This window comes from Micrasema longulum, unplaced genomic scaffold (assembly GCF_059751315.1).
Source record: "Micrasema longulum isolate JH-2025_06_02 unplaced genomic scaffold, ASM5975131v1 h1tg000177l, whole genome shotgun sequence".
NCBI classification, from domain to species: Eukaryota; Metazoa; Arthropoda; class Insecta; order Trichoptera; family Brachycentridae; genus Micrasema; species Micrasema longulum.
This window is the reverse complement of record NW_028277382.1, coordinates 158,492-179,402: the sequence shown is the minus strand read 5'-3', so window position 1 is coordinate 179,402 and position 20,911 is coordinate 158,492. Positions and strand designations below refer to the sequence as shown.

Genomic DNA, 20,911 nt, shown 5'->3' with positions numbered 1-20,911 from the left:
TTTAATATAGTACTTTATCTTTATATTTAGTTGGATAATTAATATAGCGCTATTTATGGGAAAATCACCTCAAGGGCACTGTCTTATCTTTATCTTTGTATATATTTTTATCTTTATCTAAAAGCATAATCTAATTCGATACTATAAAAAGAATTATGTTTATCAGATAAGTACCTACCTACATATGTACATATTAACGTGTTATACCATCAAACGCATGTATTTTAATGTAAAAAGGCTCTGGGCATATATAATAAATAAAAATAAATTTAAAAATGGGTAATATAGTTTTTCACTCTCTCGCAGGTGCCTCCTCAAACACCATTTGAAAAAGCCAACTGCACGTCGAACTGATTATGAAATAACTAAATCGACAAAATCGAGGTCTCGTATTCCGTTTTACGCACCCCAAAACTAAACCGATTTTGATTATTATTTGTGATAAAGAAATTTTCTGTTTCGGCATGTTTTGCTTTTTTCGAAAATGATGATAGATTCGGCAGATAAAACAAGGCGCTTTTAAGAGTTTTTGGGTGGTCCTAGCTATATACGTCATTTTATAAAAATAAAATAAACGATAGGGACACGCCAATGGTGGATACGTATAGTGTGTAAAAGCCCATCGTTCCAGTGCCATAATCCAGGAAAAAAATACTGGAACAAATTTGTATAAAGAAAGGCAATCGCCCCCCCTCTTAACAACTCATTGAACACTGCCCTCGGCTTGGCCCAGGACCTGTAAGAATGGGGGCGCATTATCCGCCTATATAGTGCCTGGCATTTCTGGAGACCACGACCCTCAGTATTGCGCAAGACGATGAAGAAAATAAATGCTCTTACTAAATTTAAATACCCAGTTGAAAATAATTCAAAAATTGCAATATTTGGGTAGCGTGATCGCGTGTAAAACAATAGTACAACGTTTACGCCATTATCTCGTAAATAATTATCATTGATTATTAAATAATAACCTTGGATCCTTTCATTTTCAGACAATTAATTATTTCCGATGTCTCCCACACGACCACGCTATGCAGCCAGATAAAACAACATTATAGAAACAATCGGTATTCATTTATTTCCTATAAACATGTACGATATAATAAGGTATTGCCACTATCATACATTATGAATATTTAAAACATTGCATCATTGTGATTATGCGAACAATCAATAATATTCGATTTATTCTAATTGATTTTATGCATCTTTTGTAGGGGATAATCATAGTGACCATTTAGGATCGAATGAGGAAGTTATCTTTATATATATAATTCTTATGTACGTGTGATGTCACTGAACTTCTCCTAAACGGCTTAACCGATTGACGTGCGGTTTTCAGCGAAATGTAGATCTTTGCGCTGTGCGTGTTCGTAGATATTAAAATTTTCAATCGAATGTTTGAAAAAAAAGTTAGAAGCATAAATCATTTTTCCATCGACCTCCTAGGGTTGCATTCGACGAGAATGCACGTACAAAAAAAATGGAAGGATTTTGTTTTTTTGTGTTTCAAAAAATGTAGTTTTTGAATGTTTACAAACAATATTCGCTTTTTATGGATCCTAATCAGTTGTTATCCATTGTGATCGCGGCCCTGGCCCCAATTACAATGAAAAGTAAACAGAGTTATCTTAGACTATAAAGAAAAGCCGATATTTTTGTGTACGAAAATGAGTATATTTGCGTGAACATTTAAAGTATCTTCGTCGGAAACCTATAATGGAACATGTTTAGAAGAAAAAAATGTATTTATATTCAGCTTTTCATACAGAAAACTTAATTTTACTTTGTAAATAAAATTGAAGATAAATGTTAACTTCCCATTATAATCGGGGCCCTGGGGTGCAATTATGTATCTTATATCGAGGGTAGAGAAGAAAGAAATTCGGGGTTATTTATTTATTGTATGCGAATATACTTTGCTTCATATTTAAAAAAAATAAATTAAAGATAAATACTTGAGAAATATTAAAATTTTCAGACCATTTCCTGAAAGTCGTAAAAAACTTGTGCTAGAAAAATGGAAATCGAATTGTGGTAGAGTGGAATTTGAGCCTCGGACATTTGGCCCGTGAGTCCGAAATACTACCACGGGACCACAACCCGGTTTTATTTTTATTAATGGCCACACTGATAATTAAAGTTTAAATGATATATAAAATTGTTTAAAAAATAGAAAAAAACTAATACAGATGGTCAATTTAACATAATTAAGTGTTTTGGCATTAGCTTACGGTCACAATAATGTTCTAATTCAAACTTATCATTTAAATTTGTTGCAACAGAGAGGGAAAACATTTTTGAGAAGGGAATATGGGAGTCTAGGCATTTACAGGGCTTATGACCTGTCAATGGCTGGTTTAAGTGGCCACTTTATACACTGTGTAAAAATTGAAAATTTTAATATCTACGAATACGCACAGCGCAAAGATCTACATTTCCCTGAAAACCGCACGTAAATCGATTAAGCCGTTTAGGAGGAGTTCAGTGACATCACACGTACAGATGAATGATATATATAAAGATAATTTTATAATATTCTGCTTGTGGTTTTATTCGTATTGTTGATTTGGGATGAGATTTTAAATTTAAAAGTGCAATATGTCACAATGAGGAAGATCAGTCCCACGGGAAATTGGATATAAAAAATGTTTTCTTACGTGCAGTAAAAATTAGAGCATTGAATCGTACGGCAAAGTTTTTTTAAAATGTATGAAAAAAAAAATATATATATTTTTTTTATTAAAAACGGACTACTTTGAACGATGTCACTGATTTATATGAATCAACCGGTGATAAGAGCGTTGTGGAAGATTCCGGTTAACGGATAGTCAACGGACCAATCGGTAGAAATGATACAGAAGAAGCGAAAGAGAACTTGAGACGTCACACGCGGAGTAATTTCAGAAATACAACACAAGCGCTGATAATAACGGTACATAAAAAATTGAAGAAAAAAATTTTGACTTAGTTTAAGTCTTTTTAAATCACTGAACTTACTTACTCATTCGTGAAATGTTAGTTACCAGCCTGTGCCAAAAACCCGACGAAATCTGATAGTTAATAAATTATGCCAACTAAAGTTGTTTGATCTATGAATGAAAAAAATTAAAGCATATCATCAAACCCTAATCCGCACCTGGTGGTGCATAGGGCATTGCATTGAAAAAGTACATGCAGTGTATCTCGATCATGTGTTACAGGAAGGTAGGGTGATCAGCCTTACGTTTCAGGTGCCAGTCCAGGAATATGAAATGTTACAGTGTAGAACCACCTCTTTAATCAATATTTAGGGTCGAACCCGGGACCTCAAGCATGGTAGGCGAACGTGCCAACCACCACACTACGAGGCGGACTTATCCCCAATCGATTTCCTTATTCAGGATTTTTACCTAAAAGGATGAGAGCAGCCACAAATCGAAAGCACTCGTCTAGGATTCTGGTTCGATTTCACACACAAAACTATATTCTTGATCCACCCGGACAAAGAAAAAGCTTAAGTATACATAGGGTGGGTGCGATAGTAATTGGGCATGCTATAATGAGGAACTTCAGCCCTACGGGAAATTGGGTACAGTAAATGTTTTCTTGCGCGCGATAAAAATTAGAGCATCAAATTGTACGGCAAAGATTCCTGAAAATGTACGAAAAAAAATATATATATATATTTAAATAAAAACGGACTACTTTGAACGATGTCACTGGTTCATATGAATCAACCTATGATATGAGAGCTATGGAAGATTTAAGGTTTTCTTGCCATGGATTGATCAATGGGAAGAACTGAATGAGAATAGACGGAAAAAAATCTCTGATGTCACACGCAGAATTATTTCAGAAATACAGAACTTTAAAAATTAAAAAAAAAACCTTTGGCTTAGTTTAATAGTATATTAACAAATAAAAAGAACACTGAACTTCCTTAATACTAATACCCTTAATTGTCAAAAATAATTCAACGTAATGCGTTAATTTAAAGAAAGAACGCGCTAAAAACGGTCTATTTATGGTGCAGATAAATTCTTTCGTTTACTTATTTCTGACAATGACATTTAGTGTCCAATTATTATAGCATGTCCAATTACTATAGCAACTCCGAGTAATAATTCGGAAGCGTGGCGTATTATTTATTACTCGTGAGTGTAGCTATGACCAACCCTTCACACAAATCTCACATAAAATGACTCACAAAATGACTGACAACTGACGTGTTTATCGAAAAAAAAATCAGAAAAGGGTGGCGAAAAACAACTCTTAGTTGTTGGTTAAATACTAAACACGCCCTTTAGGTGGTGTAGAGAAAAACGTTTTATTTTATCAACATAATACCCCCCCCCCCCTTCACTTGATGGTGCATGGGGCACTGCATTGGTACAACAAATGGAGTGTATCATTTGATCACCTGTTACACGAAGATAACGTGATCAATGTTACGCTTCAGGCCCCAATCCGAAGACAAGAAAAACCATCACTATCTAACTGATTTTATCATGTATCAATTTGAAAAAAAAAAAACAGAATTGGAGAATGCTGTCTACGAAAAAAAATATTTGGAATTCTGGACTGCAAAAAGGCTTATGACATGTCAATGGCAGGTTTAGTGGTGACATTACAAATCACCCTCTATTTAAATGGGCAAGTACAAACATTTTTTAAATATTTGAACAGGAAAACCCATTTAAAAAGGGGTGAAATTATTTTTCGGTTTTATAACTTTATTTTACCTTCTAAAACCCGTGTTTTCACAACTCGATGATAATCTCCATAGAATGTGATAAAAATATAAACCCATTTCATAATTTCAGTTTTAATGAAATAAAAATATTTTTTTATCTGTAGAATTGTACAAAAATTCTGTAATCGTAGACGCGTGTTTGGATAATAATCTGATAACATAATTACTGTATTTTGCGAGGAAAAATAACTAACTAATAGTGCAATTCCTACCTGTTTGTGTTTTATTTTAGAAGATTTCTGGTAGGCGGCTTCTAGGACTGGGTTGTATTTTGCTTTCTTGGGTCGAGTATTCTTTATGCCGATGGCGAGACCAACAGGAGAAAACCAAAATCTGTCGACGAAACATGTGTGTCAAATCATAATTGAAAGAATTAACACAAAATTCAAATCGTTGGGGTAAATTACAAAAAAATAAAGCCCACATTCTAGCGAGCAGCATACGAAATCAACGGTACACGAGGTATCACTCACTTCACTCACAAATTATAAATGGACAAACAAGACAAAATGAAAAATAAAGAAAATATTCACCTATCTAAAAGGTGCCGAATTATTAACACACCCAATGCCATCGGCATAGGGTATATTAAATCCGAATAATCCACATACTGAACTGACTTTTCCGGGCCGGGAGTTATATCGGCCCATGTTATATTAGGAGGTAACCAAACATATTCTGACCAAAAAGAATCTAAAATGTTCCGTAACATTTTATTGAACTCACACTACCGACGCTTAAAACCACAAAACCTATTCGAAAACAAACTTAATTAAATGAATCCCTATAAACGTAAGCCAACTCCCATGTTTGCAAGTTCGCATCACGTCATAGCAGTCGGTAAGCTAGATTTCTTTATTTTCAACGCGCCTTTTTATAATCGAGAGACTAGAACGACTTCATATCTGTGTAAAGTTCGTATTTTTCACGAAATAAAGTAACTGCGTAACTGTTTTTCAAGATTTAAGTGATTTTTTTAAATATTTTTTTTTATATGGGAGTTGCTTTATTATTTACCTTGCTTATAATATACAAGGTTTATATTTCAAAAAGTGGATTTTTCTGCAATTAAATATCTTAAAATTGATCTAAACTATTGGGATCAGGAGGGATATATTAATGTGGGCTAATCAGGAACTTCTCAGCATTTGCTCACGTGGAGAGAAAACCACTTAAAACTCTTCAGGAGAAGCCAGCCTGTTGGCAGTAGTCAACAGGCCTTCCGTTCCACTAGAGGAGTGTTCGGCATTTTGTTCCCTACTTTGGTTTATTTTACCAATTTCCTGCGCTATATTTATCATGTATGATACGTGCGAATTGTAGTTTAGCTTTTGAGCCCCATGATGTGATAATCTTCAGTGCATTGTCTGTCATCCTCTCAAGTTCTGTTGTATTGTCTGCCACGGCTGTCAAGAAAAGATCGTCCGCGAATGCCTTCAGTTCGACTCCCGCACCTAAGTTTTTCTGGAGGACATCATCTAAGATGTAATTCCAGAAGCTCGGTCCGCAGGAGGATTTGAGTGATTTGATGGAATAAAAATTGAGTACCGCGATTTTTATGGAAAATTTCTTGTGGTGTCTACTGCTCATAAATCACCTTAAGATGTCTTAAAGCTGAAGAGCGCAGCAAAGTTAAAATTCAGGTTCTCTTTTTATAATAAAAATTTATTCTATCGAATACCTTTGTATTCACGAGGCACAAAGGTGATTGAAATATTTCTAAGTACTTAATAACGATGTTGTTATAAGTAAACTTTTTTTTTTCAAATATATTTATAAACCCATATCTGTACAGGTACACACACCGATATAAAGATAATCGAATGACAGGTCATAATCCCTGTAAATGCCTAGACTCTCATAGTCTTATCTCAACAATGTTTTCCCTCTCTGTTGCAACAAATTTAAATATGAACAACTCCCTAGGAAGAAAATGCAGCCACTCTGCAAGCAATTATTTTTTTGCACCACAACAGACCAGGAGGCCCAATTACAGTGGTGAATTACAGCCAATTAACACCCAGGCTTGAGAAAATTCGCATTTAATTTTCGTGTTCTCACCGGGAATCGAACCCGGAACCTTCCGTGCGTGAGTCAAGCGTCTTGACCACTGCACCACGGAGGCCGCCAAAAATATAACGTTGTGGTAGTTATATGTTGGCCTCGTGGTGTAATGGTCAGCGCGTTTGCCTACCATGCAAGAGGTCTCGGGTTCGATTCCCGACATGGTTGATTTGAAATATTTATTTATAAGGGTGTTTTTACACTAAAATATTTCATAGTCCCTGAACTGGTATCTGAAGCGTAAGACTGATCATCTGACCTTCATGTAACACAAAATGATCAAAATATGCTTCGATTGGTTTACTAATACAGTGCCCTATGCACTATTATGTGTGGAAAGGGAATGATGATGACGATGATAGTTATTCTATTTCCGGGAAACAAACTAACAGACGTGAACTTAATATGTCACACGCAGAGTAATTTCAAAATAAAATCATAGTGCTGATGATACGACACACAAAAATGTTAACAGTTGTGAATGTTTACCCACATCTTAATCAGCTCAGGTTAGTCCCTTTATATTATAAACACGAACCCATAGCAACAATTTATTTAACATTACATACTTGAATTTTATTGAACACGAATGATATTTGGCACTTCCAAAAAATCATTTAAATTAATTACCATTGTTTTTGAAATGTCATGTCAGAATTCATATCTCGACTGTCTCGAAATGTCAAGTCCGAAATCATATTTCGATTGTCTCGAAATCTCAAGTCCGAAATCACATTTCGATTGTCTCAAAATGTCAAGTCCGAAATCATATTTCGACTGTCTCGAAATCTCAAGTCCGAAATCATATTTCAATTGTCTCGAAATCTCAAGTCCGAAATCATATTTCGATTGTCTCGAAATGTCAAGATCGAAATCATATTTCGATTGTCTCGAAATGTCAAGATCGAAATCATATTTAGATTGTCTCGAAATCTTAAGTCCGAAATCTCAAGTCCAAATTCATATCTCGATTGTCTCGGAAAACCATTTCGAATGAATTCACTCAAGATATCTCAATTATTTTTCCGATTAGTACGAGTGAACTCGATTAGTTGTAAGCATTTCGAAATGTCTCGAACTTTTTAATAATCGAATATTTCAATTATTTTAGTTCGATTATTCCAACTATTAGGTATCAGTTATACGAATAATTGAATGTCACGGATCACATCTCACATCTCTAACGTCTTGTGCACGTGCGCTGTTCTGTATCTGTATTCTATAACTGAACTGTCAAGTTAAAAGTCAGAATTGTTTCAATTTTGCTGCTTTATTTGTATATTATTTTTATAAGTTACTAAATCTTAGCAGTGTTTATGTATTACGGGAGTTGTAGGCATCTATATGATGTATTTTCTTGAATCTCATCAAGTATAGTTTACCGATTCTTCAGTTACTTCCTGTTTACAGCTGATGAAAAAGTATGATTTTGTTTTGCCCGGTGTGTGCGAATATTTTGTTGGTCGAAGAATCTCAAGGGTCTCATTTAAGATACGCCTGTAATACATGTCCTTACATATATAATATTGAGAAAAAAATAAGTAGCAGAACTTATCCAAAGTTGAAGGTATAAAAATCGTATTAACTTCCTTAGGTTATGTGTATTTAGTTGATACACATATTAATTTAACATTATTGCAACGTTTTTCAGGAGTTAGACTTTGTGATGGGAGGTGCCGCTGCGTGGGAAAACGTAGATTCTACAGATGCTGTATGTCCCAAGTGTTGCAACAAACGCGCCTTCTTCATGCAAATTCAAACAAGATCTGCTGACGAACCAATGACAACATTTTATCGCTGTTGTGACAATACCTGTGCCCATAATTGGCGTGATTAAACAATAAACAGTTACATATAACCAGTATGAGTGTTACATTAGTCAGACAAGTTATCAAAATGGTCCCAACAAAATTGATGAGTGAAAAAATGAGTTCATCGTCTTTAAACGTTGAAATTATTAACAAATCTCACCTCATAAATTGCAGTAATCTTGATGCAGCCACTATTGCTGCGAAACTTATAAAAGAATTGCAAGTTATAGCAGTACCTACGGATACAGTGTATGGGCTCGCATGTAGCGCCAACTCCCCAATAGCAATCAAGAAGTTGTACGACATAAAAAGAAGAAATGTACAGAAACCAATTGCCATTTGCGTTAGCAATCTTAACCAAGTAAAACTATGGGGGCAAGCTAACCATATACCGAACCGTTTATTAAAGAGGTTACTTCCTGGACCTGTTACTTTAGTTTTTGAAAAATCGTCTATGTTGAATAATCCTAACCTCAACCCTGACACCACCAAAATAGGAATAAGAATACCAAATTACAAATTTATCCAAGAATTATCAGCAAAAGCAGGTGTTCCGATCGCTCTCACAAGTGCAAATCTAAGTAATGATCCTTCCAGTTTATGTGTGCAGGAATTTGAATGCTTGTATTCTAGGTTAGGGGGAATATTTGATGGTGGGGTACTTGGAGATGGCAAAGACTACGAAAGAGCTGGTTCTACTGTTGTCGATCTTTCTGTGATTGGATTTTATACTATTTTAAGGGAAGGTGTTGCTTTTGCAAAGACGAAAAAATTGCTCGAAGAGTTTGGAATTTTTGAAAACTATAATTAAATCAGTTAACATTTATAAATTTGGATCAATAAAAATCCAAGAAGTACTTTGGATTTACAGTGTCCATAAACTGTCAGCTTTTCTATCAGTTGCTATTTCCTGTACCTATGTCGTCTCAAGTCAGCTCTGCATCTGCATTGCAGATATAAACATTCAATGGACTCTTCTATATATCCGAAACATCAAGAACCTAATGCCTTGTAAAATAAGCTTGGTAGACAGCCACATGATGCTTTCTCTTGATGGCAGTTGTTACTAAAGATTGCCCCACCCATTGCCTTGTTTATGAATTAAACTTGGCGAGAATTATCTTTATAAATCTACCCCTAAAACATATCTGTTGCTTTAGGTCTTTATAAAATTTCACAATTCCCTTAATTTAGAGGGTTGTCAACGAAATGTACTTGGGTAAAATCTGCCACTACCTTTCATGTGAAATATGGTACAACGAAGATCGAAATGCGGTAATTTGGTTTTCAGCACAGATTCTTATCCAAAATTGAATGAGAATAAAACAAAAATAAAGGTACTCCTGCTTTCTTTATTATTTTACACCAATAAACCTATGTATTAGAGAAACCACAAAGAGTGCAGTTTGTGTCCAGACACGGTGAAGTAAACACATCTATGAGTTTTTTCTTGTTTTGAAATATTATTCGGCATTATTTATGAGTAATAAAATCTATATTATTGTTAAAGGTAAAGTGTCCAAACCAGAAACTGACAAAGGACACATTAGTCACTGTATGTTACTTTTTTTCGACCCGGGTTGGGATGGCACCAAGGCCACTAGTGCCATTTAAAAAAAATATGGTGAAGTGCTAACAGCATGTGGATATCAATTTTGGTTTTAAATCAGGCAAAAGAAATCCTAAAGACAAACCTAAATCTAGCCTTCAAAATTTGATATTGACATGAAAATCCCTGGTCGAGATAGATCTTCAATTAATCATTGAGGAATTATCGCACAGCCTTAAATTCCCATGGTTAATTGTGAAATTGGATTTACAACGCATCGGCAAAACAAATAGAATGGGAATTTGCGCCAAAATGCGTAATTTCTTTATGGTCAAAACGTATAAATTCCCATAAAATTCTTTCTACTAATAATAGTTAATTATAAAAATAAAAGATGCGTGATACACATTGACAACGGACATCTTCGAAACTAGTATCTTATAATTATATCTGCATCGTCCAAATTTGTGGGTTTAAGTATCACTCTTCTTTTATATCTATAATAAATTACAATGACCTTCCACCAAGAATTTGCACTAACAAATTACATTGTTTATTAGTAGTTTCTTTGGTTTGATTACAATTGTAATTTGTATGAATCTAAGTTATTTTTACTCTGCCTCTAGCCACCTTAAGTGCAAGACTGATCATTTTGCCTTCATGTAATAAAATGATTGAGATATGCCATGATTGATGTAACAAGAATACAATGCTCCTATGCACTATTCATCATGGAAGGGAATAATGTTTTTTATTTCATTTGTAAAAATTTTGTGGTTCTAAATATTTAGTTTATTTATTATTTATGTTAGATTTTTTTAACCCTTAGCTTCAAATATAATTTGCTAAGCAGTTTTTCAAGAATCTAACCAGAAATGCTATTAGTTATATATTTTAACAATATTTTATTGAATATGTTGTTTTACAAACACACTACTGTTTTAAAAATTAATGGCAATTCTAAGAATAATCTTCCATTTTATATATTTATAATTCACACCCAATAGAGTGAGTAAGATAGACAATATTTGCCGTTCGCATCACATTGTCGTGCAGCGGCTGTAAACCCTTTCTTATTTGGAAATGAAAACAAACAAAAATGGTATCGTACAGCAATCTCAATGCGCATGGTTTTAATAGTTATTTTTGAAACGATGTAATTATGATCGTTTTTTGTTGATCGAGGGGCAAAGTGCCCTCTTATGTATTATCAAATATACCACTTCCATGCATGCAAAGCAAATATTGAGTAAAATATATCTAGAGATTTCTGGGCATTAAAAGGCCTTAAAACCGGTCATTGGCTGGATAAAATGGTCACTATACACACAGTGTAAAAATGTTTAAAAATTCACATTCTTTATTATTTTTACATTTTTTTTTAAAAACTAAATTTTCTTAACTCTATGTGATAACAAAATAAATTGTTTTACTTTTATTACAAATTTAGTTTAATTATCAATTGTAATTATCAATTAAATTTATTTATCTGTAGAATAACTTTGTAAAGCGCTCTTGAGGTATTAAATTATGAGAATGGCGCTACATAAGTTATCCATAATAATAACTCATCCATATGTTGACTAAAAGAACTGAAACTTTTTCTGATGTCGGTGAGTTTCATCTGATGAATTATTTTACCTACTAGGTAACACCTAAAAACATTTAAAAAAAAAATATTTTAAAAAGTTTAATCAACAATATTTTAAGTATGTCCAAATGTTTGTAGGTAGTTATTTATATTGAAACTTTTTTACAAACAAAAGGTTTCTTTTAAATCGGTAAACGTACTAAGAAGTGATATTATTTCTTGGTAGATGTTACAATATAATTTGTATGAATGTGGATGAAGTGAGATCTTTGTGCAGAGACATAGTGATTTAACGTTACATCCTATCTCCTTACTATAATAATATATATATAATTTAATAATATAATAATAATTACTTCTGAACATCTAACACATATTTATTTTCCATTGCTGTAGGTCCCCGTTATAATAAATTTACTGATTATTTTCAAATGTGTAATTTACTCTTCAAACGTCCTAATTGACTATCGTGCTCTTTGCTTATTTGTTTATTTTCTTAATAACGGGGTTTTCCGGTAAAATACAAACCTCTTTAGAGTTATTAGATTAAATTAAAGGTAATTCATTGAATTAGTGTTCATAACTAAAACACATCAATATTTTCGTAATTACTGGATCGGGTATAATAACGGGGAAAACATAGTAAATAATTATTTTGTTTTATCAATAAGAATTTCAACTTATTCCTTACGACTTAGCGTATCATAATAAAATAATTAAAATCACCCAATAACACATTAATGAGATATTTAGCCACAAAATACCTGGCATTATTCAGAAAAGCCCATCTATTAACTGTAACAGGTTTCACTAGAGGTTTAAAAATATAGTACATAAATAAAAAAAGATACTTAATTAACATTATTTGTCCTTAAATATAAGTAATTAAAAGTCTGAATATTAACATTTATTTATTTTTAATTTAACTGTTTTTGCAATGAACAAAAATTTACTGTTTCAGGTCTCGACTAGCTAAAAGTTTCCTGTGTTTAGTTGTTTTTCTTTTTTTAAAGGCACTGGGAATTCAAACATATGTAAATTTATAATGAGGAAATTCGATGGTTTTTTTTTTTTTTAATTTATGTATTTGCATGTATGTATTTGCCTGTGACATTGCAAGTTCTCTTCTGTTTCTTCTCGGTTAGTTCTGCCGATTGGTCCATTGACGATAAGTAAACCGAAAATTTTCCACAACTCTCTTATCATTGGTTGATTCATATGAATTAGTTACGTCGTTAAAAGCAGTTCGTTTTCAACAAAATATTTTTTAATGTTTTTTTTCATACATTTTCAAGAAACTTTGCCGTACAATTTAATGCTCTAATTTGTACTGCGCGTACGTAAACATTTTTGTATGCAATTTCCCGTCAGGCTGAAGTTCCTCATTGATTGTAACAATGTTTTCAAATTATTATAAAAAAATGTGTATCATACCGTAAAATAAAACATAAAAGAAATGTTTATTCGAACCGAGTTGTGGTCCCATGGTAGTATCGCGGACTCACGGACCGAAGGACGGAGGCTCAAATCCCACTCTACCACAACTCGATTTCCATCTTTCGAGCACAAGTTATTCACAACTTTTAGGAAACAATCTGAAAATTTAAATATTTTAGTAAATAATAAGAACTCAAATGTCTCTCTTTTTTAAAAAAAAAAACTATTGTTAAAAAATAAGTAAAAGTACCTTAGTTCATATTTTTAAACACTAACTTACAATCCCCATCCATAATAATTTCGCAGTCTACGAAAAATGCCTTTTTTCTATATAAATAATATTTTATTTACATTTTTTACGGTAAATTAAGATTATCAGGTAGACAACCGTTGGAAATATTATATAAATAAAACACTTTTTTTTCATTAATGTATCATTCAAACCCTAATTGAATCAACCTCATTCGTAATAGCATACGCGCTAACAATTACACTACGAGGCGGATATAAATTAATAGTTTCACTTCCTTAAAAATGAAACAGGTAACTAGTGTACGAAACTAAATAATAACCCGTTGCATAAGTTATTTTTATTTTTTGAAATGTTTTATACCACTGATGGACGAGTGCAACAAGCAGTTCCCGAATTAATTTACCCTATTAGAGATTATGATGTCAGCAACAGTCTAGTTGGAACTTTATGACACGGATTAAGAACAACGATTATCGTTGTTTAGCAGTCTAAGTGTTAAATGTTGGAATCTATAAAAATGTGTTCTATTTGTGAGGATTATTTTAAATGGTGTTGTAATTAATATTTATCGGCCTACGAAATGAAACATCTGTTTTATTTCGTAGGCCGATAAATCAATCAACAAAAAAGTGCTCTACTATCATAAAAAATGTCAGTTATGTTAATTGTTAAATTTAATAAAAATAATGTTTATTATGAATGGAGTAATATTTTTCCATTAATCAAAACTACAAATTGCAACTCTATTCTGTTTTATTTTTTGTTGTATTAGATCAGCCTCGTGGTGTAATAGTCAGCGCGTTTGCCTACCATGCAAGAGGTCTCGGGTTCGATTCCCAACATGGCTGATATGAAATATTTATTTAAAAATATGTTTTTATACTAGAATGTTTCATAATCCCTGGACTGATACCTGAACCGTAAGACTGATCATCTTACTTTCATGTAGCAAAAATAATCAAGATCCGCTGCGATTGGTGTACCAACGCAGTGCCCTATACACCATTAGGTGGAAAAGGGAATGTTGATGATGATGTATTAGATCACTTTGTCCAATGTAAAATTCACATTTTTGAACTTTTTATATCGGTTGCTAAGCACTTGAAAGTAATTTACATGTATATATTTTTACTGCCATTTCTAAAGCAAAATTTTGCAGAATATAAAATAAAAGTGTCTTTTACTATTGTCCTTGTTGCATGAATACTAGACATCTATTAAAAAATACTGTAAAAGCTTTATTTTTTTGTGTTTTTGATATTTTAGAATTCTAAACAAGGTATAAATATATTTTTTAAAGAAATATGCCCTTACTGTCCAACAGTCCTTGGGCCTTACTCATAAACTTGGTATAAACTTACGCCTAGGCATAGTGTTAGAATACGGATGGAAATACGATCCTTATTCTACCACTATGCCTAAGTGTAACTTTATACCAGGTTTACAAGTAAGGCCCAATAATGTGTATTTGAAAGAAATTTCGTCATAAACTGTAATAAAAAAAAATAAAAAAAACAATATCTTCCAGCCAACCACAAAACAGAGTTGGTCAAAAATTTGTAATAAAAAACAAAACATATTTCTAAAGATACATGCATGAAAAGACTAATTAGGTAATTTAAAACAACAGCTGTTTTTCAATGGGGAGACAAGGCTCGTACATATGAAAGTACATAAAGTTATACACATTAAAAGGATGAGGAATTTGGAATCGAGTGAGTAATGAGTTTGGAAGGAGAGGGGAAGAGGAACCAAGAAAAAAAATAAGAATAAAAAATATTAAAAAAAAAAAAACAATAAAATGAAGGGATTTTAGGGCTCTAAGTATATATCGTGATGTTTCAGGTACTTCTTGAAGGTGGCCAGAGAAGGTGTATTTTTTACATGAAGAGGTAGCTTATCCCAAAGTCTAGCACCTTAAATAAAAAATGATGTACTATATTGAGGAATGAAAAGTATTCTCTCCTCAGAAGAGCGAAGCGAAAAACCATGATCAGAAAGATAAATAAAATTTTCAGCAAGATATTGTGCAAGGGTTGCGAATAATATTATTACATGATAAATGAGGGGAATCAAAAATTTATGTGCTGATAAAAACAAAGCCACTTGAGTATTTTTTGTCGGTCTTATCTAACTTTGGCTGGAAGGGTCCCGTTTAATGGAGTCGGATACTTGCCATTCATCTTCTCCCTATTTGCTGATACTGATGTTAGTGCCAATTACCACGTGGCCTAAGAAACCACTCATAAACGTTAGGGAGTAGGTAGTGTTGCTGATGGAATGCAGCTACGGCATTTTATATGTACATATTTTCCTGCAAAATATGCACCCCTTCTAAAATTTGAGCATTAATATTATAAAAAGTTTTGAGTTTGGTTCAAAAACGTTATTCCATGGGTGTGTATTTTTAACCTTAAATTGACAGTCCCGAGGCGTAATGGATAGGATAGTCTCACACATGGGAGTTTTGGTTTTAATTTCCTGTGAAATCATATCTATTGAATGTTTTATTTATGCCTGGATGTTCCATATCGTAATTTAAATATGACCTTGACTTTGTCGAAATTGTTTTAAATTTATTGCTCTTAATTGAAAAAAATTATATTTATTTTTAATACAAAATAAATTTTCCACCTCAATCTCATTTTTGTTCTCTCAATGATGGCTAGTTAAATATGCGTCTCGGTGCCATTTGTTATTTTTCCATAGAAGTTAGACGATGATGAACTGTCAACGTCAGATTTCATAATTTTCATTCACACTTGGAGGTTATGTTATGATATATTATGTAAAGTGTTTGTTTTTTCTTATCAAAACACATAAGTTTTCAGTGATTGACAAAAAATTGTTTAACCGTTCCAAAAAAGTTAATGAATGTTGTTACCGAGCGCATTGAAATCCGTCCTCATCGGCATTCCGATAGGCATAACATTTTTAGACACAGTTGGTTATGTAGCTCGAGTAGAAGGAATTTCAATGCAACCGGTTCTAAATCCCGACGTAGCTGTGACGGATTACGTATTTCTCTCGAGATGGGCAGTGAGAAACTATGAAATAAGACGAGGCGATGTGATTTCACTAATGTCGCCTAAAGATCCGAATCAGAAGATAATCAAACGAGTCGTCGGTTTACAAGGAGACGTAGTGAATACCCTCGGCTATAAGCGTCCATTTATCAAAGTTCCCGAAGGGCATTGCTGGGTAGAAGGAGACCATACCGGGCATACCTTGGACAGCAACTCTTTCGGACCAGTATCACTGGGTCTAGTCACAGCTAAAGCTTCCTTTATAGTGTGGCCACCTAAAAGATGGCAAACTATAAAGGCTCGCTTACCAAAAGAAAGAAAACCCGTGAATGCCACCTTATAACGACAGAAATCTGTAGTGTAATTTATTTATATTGTGATTACGAAATCTCTATACATTTAAAATCCATGCAACCCATTTATAGTTTCAGTGCTGCAGAGCAGCGTTTATTTGATATTTTAAAATACATATTACAATTTATTTCCCACTAAGTCTAAAGACTTTTCGGTGGGACACATTTTTTTTTCTGACATGTTTATTTTACATTATTTTATTTATTTTATACAAATTTATTTATTAACAGGCACTTTAAAGTATTTAGAAGATATTTCTTCAGTTCTCTTTTTTTTTTTCATTTGAAGATCTTTCATGTTAATGATGGTTTGTGGGAGATCATTGAACAACCTTGGGACGTACTGCCAGATAATATTGTTTTTATTTATTGCTGCCCAAATTAAGCATTATTTTGCTGCGTTTGATTACGTCGGCTTACTAACAATTTAGTAAGCCGGCAGTATAAAACAAAAGTGTAGATAATTCTGATTTTATTGTGCTTAGATACTGATGATTTTCAGTTGTTAGCGTAATTTTAAGATCTATAATTGTGAAACCACGACAGTAATAATATACATCGTAATATATATATAAAAAAAATGTATTACAAATTAGAATCGTATGTTTATAAAAAATATATATTTTATTCTTTCATTAGTCCAAAAATGGGAAAAACAAAAAGTGTTTTTTTAAACTTTATATAAAACTTACAAGTTTAGATTCTTAACACAGGTAAAATCTGTTCTGATCTGGCCTCAAAAAAAATATCTACTGTATTACAAGTAGATATATAGATGTTAGAAGTTCATAAATACTTATCATTGATCTAAATATTGTGGGCTCTTTCCAAATTTTACAATCGGAAAACTTCAGAGAAAATTTGTTAATCATAGGGTATTAAACTCGAATCTAATTGTATATTATAATAAATTATTCAATCACATTGTTGATCACTGAATAAACAAAGTAAATAATTAAAAAATAATTTTGCTTTTAAAATTCAAAATGTCGTGTACATACAAAAATACAATATTTTTTTGATTATTGTATTAATGTTTGAAAAATATTAAATTTACAATAAATTGTTATTTTTGTGATTACCGTTGCCAAAAATATAATATAGAATTTTTAAATCCTCGGATGAAATTTTTTAACTTAAAATAAAATGATGGTAGGTACTTTTGTAAAATTGTTGAACATCAATATTTCAGACATGTAAAATATCCAAAAGAAGTTTGTGGCATGGGCTGGAAAAGATTTTTGTGGTATAGTCCCTTTAAGAATCAACCTCATTTTTATTATCAACCCCTTAAGCACGGTTTTCTCTACCCATAGCAAAAACAAATGCAGATTCTTCTTAAAATCCTACCTCTAATAAAAATTAAACAAGTCATCCCTTGAATGCTTCATTCAAGATTTATTTTAACGGCTTGCTTTAAAAATAGTTTTGTCTTTACAACTTATAAGTCAGGCAACAAGTATCATTAACAAAAATAATTAGATTATTTTCTTCTGATGAAATGAATCGCGCAAAAGACACAACCATTATAATACTTTTTAAGTTTAATCATGCCGTGCCTTTTAATTATTTGTTAAGTTTTATCATCCAGTACAAGTTAAACATTGCCCTTATTATTATATAATTTATAGTTTTATGGAAAATTAAAGTTCAGATAGTCCTGTGTTTATTAATAGTAAAATAAACATATACATCAGAATCCCTCCTATGTAAACTATTGCCCACACGTACTACACATACATAGTGAAATCTCTATCTATCGTTTTTAAAGGGACCTATTGATACCTAACTAATTATGACTGCGGGAATAAGAGGTCAATACACAAGGATACGATTGTTTATAAATACCTCCCTCCCGATCCGCATTACCATTGGCATATTAAAATTCTAAAAAGGAAACAAGTTTCATATAAAAATAAATGTATTTAAATAAAATTGGAAACATGTCAATTTTGCAGCATAATTAATGCGGTGAAATGGTGGATAGAGAAACAATTGATGCCATTCTGAGTTAGAAAAAATGAGCGGCACGCCTGGGAAAACAATCATTCAAAGAACCATAGACAAAGGTTTCACTGTATTACATGTGACATGAAATATATTTATTACGTGCTGGGGAAAATGTATTTCTCTATTTGAATTTAGTCAATGTACTTTTTTTAAGTTTTATAAACTCCCTTTTAAAATCTTGATATCATCATCATTCCCTCTCCTAATGGTGTGTAGGGCACTGCATTGGTACACCAACTGCAATGTATCTTTTGCTTTGTGAAGGTAATATGATCAGTCATAAAATGTGTTGATATATCTAAGATAAACTATGTATATGTCAATCTGTAGCTTAAATACAAATTATATTTTTAAAAAGCAATGATTATTTATTAGTTAATACTTATATTTTAAAAATATGCATTTCGCTTATCAAATATTTCAAAATTACAATTAGTAAAAATAATTATGTATAGTATACGTATTTATGTACTTGAGGTTCTCAGTAACAATGATGGCCAAAAGACCATTTACCTAAATTTCGATTTTGATTCGATTCAAATAGTCTAATTTTGAAGCATATATTATTTTAATTGGCATGTACAGATTATTAAAACAAAATGACATTTAAATACAGAAAATACTCAGAAGTACATTTGGCCATTTTTGATACTGAAAGCGTTACTTTATTTACAAATTAATTTGACGTCACAGTGGTGGTGTATTTAATTTAGTAGTTTTATGATCAAAAACATTTTATGTGTAGTTAATGTGCCTACCTTGTCGTGCGTCGCATCATAACATTAATTACAATACAATTTTAGTCACTTATGACATTTCATTCATATATTTAAGTGTTAAAGAGTTGTCTAGTAATAATATTCTTCATTATTGATAATTTTTTGTTGACTTGTGTTATTGGCTTGTGATTAATGTATTTTAGAATGTTTAATGGTGATTTCAGACGAAGATAGTAAAATGGTATTGATTCCTCTATATTACATATTTTTATTTACTTTCCTTATCCTACTTTTTAAAAACACAATGAAGAAGTTCAGTGGTTTTTTTTTTTTATTAAACATAGCCAAAAAAATTAAAATGTATTTTTATGTACCGTATTATATCTTTATGATTTAAGAAAGTTTTGTGATTTTGAAAGTCACCACTGAAACTTTTTTATACATACAGAATTCTTTTCTCTTGTAATTACATAGGTTTTCAGTACAGGTGAATAATAATAGAACAAAATGATGAGAAAAAAAAATTCCCACACAGGCATAGCCTGTGCGTGGGTATATTGGTTTAATCAGTTTAATGTGACAGCACGAATTTATGAACAAAATTACTCATAAATACTGATACATACATGCACACACACATATCTACTTTAATATTACACCAACTGCGACATCACGAGTTCAAGCCAATGAGTTTTTCTCACATTTAAAAGAAGAACCCCGTACAATTCTAAAAACAATTTTTTTGTTTCCGCTAAACTAAATAAAACTAAATATAAAAATAAAAAAACAACAAACGTAATTCTATCCATTTTGTGTAATAATTCTGAAAAAAAAATAATATTCATAGTGTGTACGCTTGTTTTATATGCATGCGAACTTGTATCGAGGAATACCTTCAAAAAGTATGTTTTCTAATATGTATCTTTGTTGAATTACCTTATAAAATAAAATAAATAAACTGCAAAACAGCCTAAAATCGAAAAATATGGCTACCCTGGAAACCGGAAATCTATCACAACAAAACGATGCTATAATTACTTTAAAGACTGAAAAAGCACACATAATAATAAAACTGTAATTACTTTTTTATATTATTATTAAATACATCATTTACTGCCTTAGAAAGGGGAAGCTATCCCTAGTTAGGCAATTTAGATGAACCAACAGCAAAAATAAAAAATATATATGTTTACTTTTACTACTTAATTAATTTGTTATATAAATAATCACTTGTAAATTGCTGTAATAAATAAATAAAATAAAATAAATTATCGGTTATTGAAAACACGTGTTCACATGAACCTATGATGTTTCGAAGTAGTTTATTTTTACTAATTTTTCTACATTTTTGAGAAACTTTGTC

General features: G+C 32.0%; 4 protein-coding genes across 4 annotated transcripts in view; 3 read left to right on the top strand and 1 right to left on the bottom strand.

Annotated features, from left to right (window-relative positions):
* schlank (ceramide synthase schlank) overlaps positions 1-5,582 on the bottom strand; it is a 49,492-nt gene extending 43,910 nt beyond the window's left edge. Inside the window, exons 1-2 of the mRNA XM_088242917.1 lie at positions 5,269-5,582; positions 4,948-5,068 (exon numbers count right to left, since the gene is read on the bottom strand). Of these exons, the coding sequence (XP_088099043.1) occupies positions 4,948-5,068; positions 5,269-5,447 (300 nt within the window). The 5' untranslated portion in view covers positions 5,448-5,582. The remainder of the gene's footprint in view (positions 1-4,947; positions 5,069-5,268) is intronic.
* Positions 5,583-8,039: 2,457 nt separating this feature from the next.
* Positions 8,040-9,948, top strand: Polr3K (RNA polymerase III subunit K). Its single transcript, XM_088242920.1, has 2 exons — positions 8,040-8,366; positions 8,451-9,948. The coding sequence occupies exons 1-2, from the start codon at positions 8,223-8,225 to the stop codon at positions 8,634-8,636; spliced, it is 330 nt and encodes a 109-aa protein (XP_088099046.1). The 5' UTR covers positions 8,040-8,222; the 3' UTR covers positions 8,637-9,948.
* Tcs1 (Threonyl-carbamoyl synthesis 1) lies at positions 8,651-9,948 on the top strand. The gene has a single exon (XM_088242919.1). The coding sequence runs from the start codon at positions 8,663-8,665 to the stop codon at positions 9,419-9,421; it is 759 nt and encodes a 252-aa protein (XP_088099045.1). The 5' UTR covers positions 8,651-8,662; the 3' UTR covers positions 9,422-9,948.
* Positions 9,949-16,157: 6,209 nt separating this feature from the next.
* LOC148283942 (mitochondrial inner membrane protease subunit 2) lies at positions 16,158-19,804 on the top strand. The gene has a single exon (XM_088242910.1). It carries the CDS (start codon positions 16,315-16,317, stop codon positions 16,807-16,809), a length of 495 nt encoding a protein of 164 aa, XP_088099036.1. The 5' UTR covers positions 16,158-16,314; the 3' UTR covers positions 16,810-19,804.
* The last annotated feature ends 1,107 nt before the right edge of the window (positions 19,805-20,911 follow it).